The following is a 7,500-nucleotide window of genomic DNA, read 5'->3' as shown; positions in this document are numbered from 1 at the left end:
CCCTGGACCACAACAGGGGACCCCAAACCATTTGATTCCCTTGCCAGACATCTCGGCTCACTACACAACAAGTGCTGCTGGCAATCGGATGCACTTTTAGCCCATTTAGGAGACAAATAGCACAGGAAAACCAGTGCGCACCGCTCCACCCGACAGTCCAACGGTGAGATTTTGAGCGAGTCGCAACAAAATGCACGGCCCTTCCGCGGCCCACATGACTTTATTCTGAACGGAGACAAGTCTGCTCGCTGGGCCGTTCGCTTTTGGAGCAAAAACACGGCTCCGTCGGTGACTTTTGGGCCAATATAGGCGAACAGAAAACACAAGTGAAAGAGCATTTGGCCAGCCCAGAGAAGCCGAGCTGGTTGGCTTGAGTCTACATGGTTCTCATGTCGCGTTTAAGGCCAGCCCCCTGCTCGGTGTGGAGCTTCAATAGCGCAGAACAGCGTCTACAGCAAACTACTCCTCGCAGACCGTGTGTGTGTGTGTGTGTACCGGACCAAACGACAGACAGACATGGCAGAAGTCGCACCAGCACCCGCCGCCGCCCGCGCCGGCAAAGGCACCCAAGAAGAAGGCAGCAGCCAAGGCCAAGAAAGCGGGACCCAGCGTAGGCGAGCTCATCGTCAAGGCTGTGACCGCTTCCAAGGAGAGGAGCGGCGTGTCCCTGGCCGCACTCAAGAAGACGCTGGCGGCAGGCGGCTACGACGTGGAGAAGAACAACTCCCGCGTCAAGATCGCAGTCAAGAGCCTCGTCACCAAGGGTACCCTGGTCCAGACCAAGGGCACCGGTGCATCCGGTTCCTTCAAGCTCAACAAGAAAGCCGTCGAGGCGAAGAAGCCCGCCAAGAAAGCCGCAGTCCCCAAAGTAAAGAAGGTGGCCGCCAAGAAGCCCGCCGGCGAAGAAGCCCAAGAAGGTAGCAGCCAAGAAGGCCGTCGCCGCAAAGAAGTCCCCCAAGAAGGCCAAGAAGCCCGCTACACCCAAAAAGGCCGCCAAGAGCCCCAAGAAGGTGAAAAAGCCCGCCGCAGCGGCCAAGAAGGCAGCCAAGAGCCCCAAGAAGGCTACAAAGGCAGCCAAGCCCAAAGCCGCCAAGCCCAAGGCAGCCAAGGCCAAGAAGGCAGCCCCCAAGAAGAAGTAAACCTATTACAAACAGTGTTCTACTCGACACATGTTGTACCACAAAAGGCTCTTTTAAGAGCCACCCACCTCTTTCCATAGAAAGCGCATTGATTTCCATGTACTACCTGTCGTGGAAAAGAAATTACGCACACTAGGCTACTTTTACGCACACAACATTGTCCCACTCTGGGTGTGTGCGAAGGGAGAGGCATATAATAGAGGGCCAAAATGGCTCAGAAATTCGACCTCACGAGTGCACCCTCACCAGCCATTTTTATATATGAGCCACTGGGCTATTCCCGTTCAGAGGCAGGCTGCTGTGATGTGTTACAAGTGCCATGTAATAACAATAACAATACTATAGTGGCTTCGAATTGAAACTCACGAGTGCACCCTCAACAGCCATTTTTATATATGAGCCACTGGGCTATTCCCGTTCAGAGGCAGGCTGCTGTGATGTGTTACAAGTGCCATGTAATAACAATAACAATACTATAGTGGCTTCGATTTCAAACTCAAGAGTGCACCCTCACCAGCTGTTTGTTTCCCATTTGGAGAGAAATAATGTGTGGATGTCATTTCGGACATTTTGGCGCTCACGCGAAATGACACAAAGTAACAAAGTCGGAGGGAAACAAAGTAGCCTCTCACTCGCTGCCTGTGGGTGGGAACCGGCTTAGGGCTGTCTGTCTGTCCATCTGTCTGTCCCTCGCTCCAATTGGATAAGGCCACACCGGCCCGGTGGCCAATCGTTGCCTCTTGTGGCGAGGTATATGTACGGCTCTCGAAGTGGCGAGCGGCTCATTCAGACTTTCTGTGACTTTCTCAAGCTACCAATATGAGCGGAAGAGGCAAAACCGGAGGCAAGGCCAGGGCGAAGGCAAAGACCCGTTCATCCCGTGCTGGCCTCCAGTTCCCCGTGGGCCGTGTGCACAGGCTGCTGCGCAAAGGCAACTACGCCGAGCGTGTGGGCGCTGGCGCACCAGTCTACCTGGCCGCCGTACTCGAGTACCTGACTGCTGAGATCCTGGAGTTGGCCGGCAACGCTGCCCGTGACAACAAGAAGACTCGTATCATCCCCCGTCACCTACAACTGGCCGTCCGTAACGACGAGGAGCTGAACAAACTGCTCGGCGGTGTGACCATCGCTCAGGGTGGTGTGCTGCCCAACATCCAGGCAGTCCTACTCCCCAAGAAGACCGAGAAGGCAGTCAAAGCCAAGTAAATTCGCTACTGCGACTTCAACTTGACTACTCAACCCCCAAAGGCTCTTTTAAGAGCCAACCACCTAGCTCTCCAAAAGCGCAAAGTACCTTTCTATGACCGCAATACATTGAGTGGGTGTATACACAACTATTTCGACATTCTGTGCCCACATGAGGCCTTGCATGAACAACAACACCTACTTGGCCTCATTTGCCATAGCAGGCTAGCATTAGATGATACGTGCCTATAAGCTGTCACTCTTGACTTTGGCGACTATTATTGCGCGTAAAGGGCCGGCGGCGTCCTATTGCGCGCGCACCGGGAGTTTGAGTTTTGGAGAGGCCGGGCCTCCCGTCCAATGGCCAACGGAGGAGGCCTGCGAAACGGGCCAATCGGGGTGGTGGGGAGATGGTGTCCAATCAGCAGGCGCCACTGCCGGCTTTATAAACTTCACATAGGCATTTCGAGGCTATACTCCCGACTGTCAGAGCAGCGCCATGGCCAGAACCAAGCAAACCGCTCGCAAATCCACCGGTGGCAAAGCCCCCAGGAAGCAGCTCGCCACTAAGGCTGCTCGCAAGAGTGCCCCGGCCACCGGCGGTGTGAAGAAGCCTCACCGTTACAGGCCCGGCACCGTGGCTCTGAGAGAGATCCGTCGTTACCAGAAGTCCACTGAGCTACTCATCCGCAAACTGCCCTTCCAGCGCCTGGTGCGAGAAATCGCCCAGGACTTCAAGACCGACCTGCGCTTCCAGAGCTCCGCCGTGATGGCCCTACAGGAGGCTAGCGAGGCTTACCTGGTCGGCCTGTTCGAGGACACCAACCTGTGCGCCATCCACGCCAAGCGGGTGACCATCATGCCCAAGGACATCCAGCTGGCCCGCCGTATTCGCGGAGAGCGCGCATAAATGAGGATGACCTGAACTCGAATATCCCCCAAAGGCTCTTTTAAGAGCCACCTCCATATTTCCATCAAAAAGGCACAATTGTTCCATGTATACACGCACCTCTACATTAGCCACCATGTATGTTGTTCACTAACACGTCTAAAAGCTACGTATTGCACCTTTTAGTTGCCTGAAGTCTAGCTTCAATGTTTGTGTGTGTATATACACAACCATCTGGCATCATCCACTTCCTTTGAACTATATAGTAACACAGTAAAATGCTTTACAAAGGAGGGGAAAAAGAAACCAGTGATAATATAGGCCGAATAGTAACAAGAATTGTGTTCAGATGAATAATTGACACTATTAGTTGTGTGTAATAATAGCCTTGCATGCAGTCCAGAAAAAACATGCATGCCAACTTACTTTGAAAGTCCCATGTTGCAGTGCTGCTGAGAGACTCATGCAGAGGCCCAAACTTTACAATGGAGCACGGAGGCCATCTTGTGGTTAAATGTGGGTACTGCACCTCATGGTGATTCCCTTTCAGCATTTGCTCTTTAGGCCAGCGTTTCCCAAACGCGGTCCTGGGGTCCACAAGGGGTGCGCGTTTTGCGTTTTGCCCTAGCACTCCACAACTGATTCTAATACTCCCAGCTTGATGATGATGAGTTGATTATTTGAATCAGCTGTGTAGTGCTAGGGCAAAAACTCCCAAAATGTGGCCCGAGTTTGGGAAACCCTGCTTTAGGCTAATACTAGCCTATTAGGATGACTTGGTTCGATCGCTTTAATGGCAACTGCTGAACTCTGGTTTCACTAATTACTTGTCCCAGGTCACCATTATGAATCCAATAGCAAAACAAATGTTTCAAAATTGCTCAATAGTGAAAAAAGGCCAGGAAATGATGGGTTCTCAGCAATATTTCACCAACAACCAATCACTATTCACGCATAGACATTAGGATCATCAACAAATATTCCTAAGTCATACTACAAAAAGGGGTTGTAACGAAATGGATTTGTCTGTTCAATGCAAGTTCAACGTCAAAGAAAAAGTGCATCACCACAACAAACGTGTCTTTAGATACACTGTAAAAAATGACTTTGTGGAATGTACTCAAGCTATTACAGTCAACAAAAGCACACGTCATATTGTTGAGTAGATCTTTTTGCTTGTTTTTATGAGTAGATAAGCTTGAGTAAGTTGAGTTGATGTGGTCCAATACATTGAGTAAAGATGATAGAGACGTAAAAAGGATTATATTACATTGATTCGACTCAAATAGACATTGTGTTATTTTACCTGAATGATTCATCCTATTATGTATTTAGACCAACTTACTTTGGATTCACTCAATCACATCCCTTAAGAGAAAAGGTATCCGGACACCGGGAATCCATTTATTTAAACATCAACGGTTTGCAAAACATCTGTTATTATGAGTTGACAAATTACGTAATTGCAATCAACACTGCAGGTAACTCATGATTGCTGCAGGTAGGCAACACCGTAGAAATAGGAACTACAACACTAACAACAAGTGACATTTACTCCTGATGTACTGACTGACCTGTTGCAACCTCTACAACCACTGTGCTTATTATTTGACCCTGCTGGTCATCTATGAACGTTTGAACATCTTGGAGAAAAATGTGTGAAACCACTGCCTATATGAGGAGCTGTCGTTGTTTGTTTTATTACCACATACTTATGGAAATTGCACCGGTTGAGAGATGATGGCTCTCTTGTGCCTACGGTGAAGGGTACTTCTGATCCAGCAGGTGGTGCTAAGATCCCTCCCTATATGACTTGAATGATGAGTTGATTTATTCCTTATAGCTCCTAATGATTTTAAGGCCAGTGTTGGCAAACATTACTTGTGCTCCAGCAGGTGGCCATGACATCCCTCCCTATATGACTTGACTGACCAGTTAGTTGATGGACTCCTTATAGCTCCTAATGATTTTAAGGCCAGTGTTGGCAAACATGACTTCTGCTCCAGCAGGTGGCCATGAAATCCCCCCTATATGACTTGACTGACCAGGTAGTTGATGGACTCCTTATAGCTCTTAATGATCTCAAGTGTCTGTGTTTTTATGTGGTTAGGAGTTTTGCTCACTGCGTGTCCCCCTTCCATTTCAGTGTTTCCCAACTCCAGCGGTAGAGTAGGCTACCCCCAACAGGACCCATTTTTCTTGTAGGCCTGGACAGCCACAGCTGATTGAACAACCTGTCACCTAAATTACCAAGTCCTCAATGAGTAGAATCAGGTGCAACAACAACAACAACAACAACAATATGAGGAGAGGGACACAGTGTACTAGCTGATCTCCCAGTTGTCACAGTTTGGCCTTGTGTTCCACATAGCCTATATCAGTATTTGAGTATGTTTCCCGCGTACGTTAGTTGCTTTCACGTCATCTTTGAAATCGCTCCTCCCTAGTCCCCTAGAACGAGCGCCCTCCCCTTTGCAACGCCTCCGAACATATAACAGAGGCGCGCTTTCTGTGCCGCCGGCCTCAATCAGGTCGACCAAACGCAGATAATAGCGCACCGCGCACCGGCGCTGAAGTCATTCATTCACTTGAACTCAACTAGCGAACACACCATGTCCGGAAGAGGCAAAGGCGGCAAGGGACTCGGAAAAGGAGGCGCCAAGCGTCACCGCAAAGTTCTCCGCGATAACATCCAGGGAATCACCAAACCCGCTATCCGCCGTCTGGCTCGCCGCGGCGGCGTGAAGCGTATTTCCGGTCTGATCTACGAGGAGACCCGCGGTGTCCTGAAGGTGTTCCTGGAGAACGTGATCCGTGACGCAGTCACCTACACCGAGCACGCCAAGAGGAAGACCGTTACCGCCATGGACGTGGTCTACGCTCTGAAACGTCAGGGACGCACCCTGTACGGTTTCGGCGGTTAAACCCACTCTCTTCGGAACCTCAACACCCCGACTCGAACCCAAAGGCTCTTTTAAGAGCCACCCACATCCGCTTAAAATGGGCCCATTCCATGTAGTGTTATATATAACAAAAAATGTTTAGTATGCAATTTAGTAAGAAAGTATGAGCCACTTCGAGTGGACAGGGAGTATTAATTAGAGGATTCTAATGTCCCGTCCACTTTTAGCGCACAGAGGGAGGCCTATATCTGACAGTGGCAAAGTGTAAGAACGTTATTATTTTGGGTCAAGCAATAGTGGAATTTGGACAACATAAAGCCACCACGAGTCGGTAGACGTGGCTCGAAAAAGAGGGGGACAGCGCGCACACACACACACAGTCCAAAATGGGAGCCCTATGTCTGACGGTGCCAAAGTGGGCAATTCTATCACCAGCATTATTTGGCACAACAATCGTGCCATTTGGACACCTATTAAAGCCCCCCTTTTGAAACACACAATTCCCCATCGGTCACAGAGCATAGGCTATAGAGAGGAGGGAGGGAGGGAGGGAGCAAGCAAGCAGGGGGAGTGTCTACGGCCGCTGACTTTGCTTAGCTTCCTCTTCATAAGACGGGTAAGCGCCCTTCACCCCCTCATTCGTTTCTGAGAAGCAACGAGACATCATCATGCCCGAGCCAGCAAAGTCAGCGCCCAAGAAGGGCTCCAAGAAAGCCGTCACCAAGACCGCAGGGAAGGGCGGCAAGAAGCGCAGAAAGTCCAGGAAGGAGAGTTACGCCATCTACGTGTACAAAGTCCTGAAGCAGGTCCACCCCGACACCGGCATCTCCTCCAAGGCCATGGGAATCATGAACTCCTTCGTGAACGACATCTTCGAGCGTATCGCCGGAGAGTCCTCTCGCCTGGCCCACTACAACAAGCGTTCTACCATCACCTCCAGGGAGATCCAGACCGCGGTGCGCCTGCTGCTCCCCGGTGAACTTGCCAAACACGCCGTGTCCGAGGGCACCAAGGCCGTAACCAAGTACACCAGCTCCAAGTAAACAGCGCATTTGGACTGCTCTACTAACCCAAAGGCTCTTTTAAGAGCCACCCACTCTGTCAGTAAAAAAGCAATTCCATCGCCACCGAATGAATGCGTAGGTAGGCTGCGTTACATTGTATCATTGTTTAATGGGCGGCGCGCGCCGCCTCGGAGAGCGGCTACATTGTATCATTGTTTAATGGGCGGCGCGCGCCGGCTCGGAGAGCGGCTACATTGTATCATTTCCCCTGCCCGTTCCAGCGTAGGGGTTTAGCGCGCCTTTTTTGGTGTCTTTGCGCGCTGAATAGTAACCCATGTTTGTCGGGCTCTATTCCAGGTGAAGGCAATGTAAAATGGCAC

The 7,500-nt window shown here is 50.6% G+C and overlaps 2 protein-coding genes and 2 pseudogenes across 2 annotated transcripts in view; all 4 read left to right on the top strand.

Annotated features, from left to right (window-relative positions):
- Window positions 1-6,198, top strand: part of LOC121555609 — a 13,522-nt pseudogene extending 7,324 nt beyond the window's left edge.
- On the top strand, window positions 419-1,616 carry LOC121566295 (annotated as a pseudogene).
- LOC123487378 (histone H2A) lies at window positions 1,614-2,783 on the top strand. Its single transcript, XM_045218598.1, has one exon. It carries the CDS (start codon window positions 1,959-1,961, stop codon window positions 2,343-2,345), a length of 387 nt encoding a protein of 128 aa, XP_045074533.1. The 5' UTR covers window positions 1,614-1,958; the 3' UTR covers window positions 2,346-2,783.
- A 543-nt stretch (window positions 6,199-6,741) lies between the features above and the next one.
- Window positions 6,742-7,500, top strand: part of LOC123487382 (histone H2B) — a 798-nt gene continuing 39 nt past the window's right edge. Inside the window, exon 1 of the mRNA XM_045218602.1 lies at window positions 6,742-7,500. This exon is cut by the window's right edge and continues 39 nt beyond it. Within this exon, the coding sequence (XP_045074537.1) occupies window positions 6,785-7,159 (375 nt within the window). The 5' untranslated portion in view covers window positions 6,742-6,784 and the 3' untranslated portion in view covers window positions 7,160-7,500.

This window comes from Coregonus clupeaformis, unplaced genomic scaffold, assembly GCF_020615455.1.
Source record: "Coregonus clupeaformis isolate EN_2021a unplaced genomic scaffold, ASM2061545v1 scaf1679, whole genome shotgun sequence".
Classification (NCBI taxonomy): Eukaryota; Metazoa; Chordata; class Actinopteri; order Salmoniformes; family Salmonidae; genus Coregonus; species Coregonus clupeaformis.
Note: the sequence above shows the minus strand (reverse complement) of the source record. Positions and strands in the feature narration are given on the sequence as shown.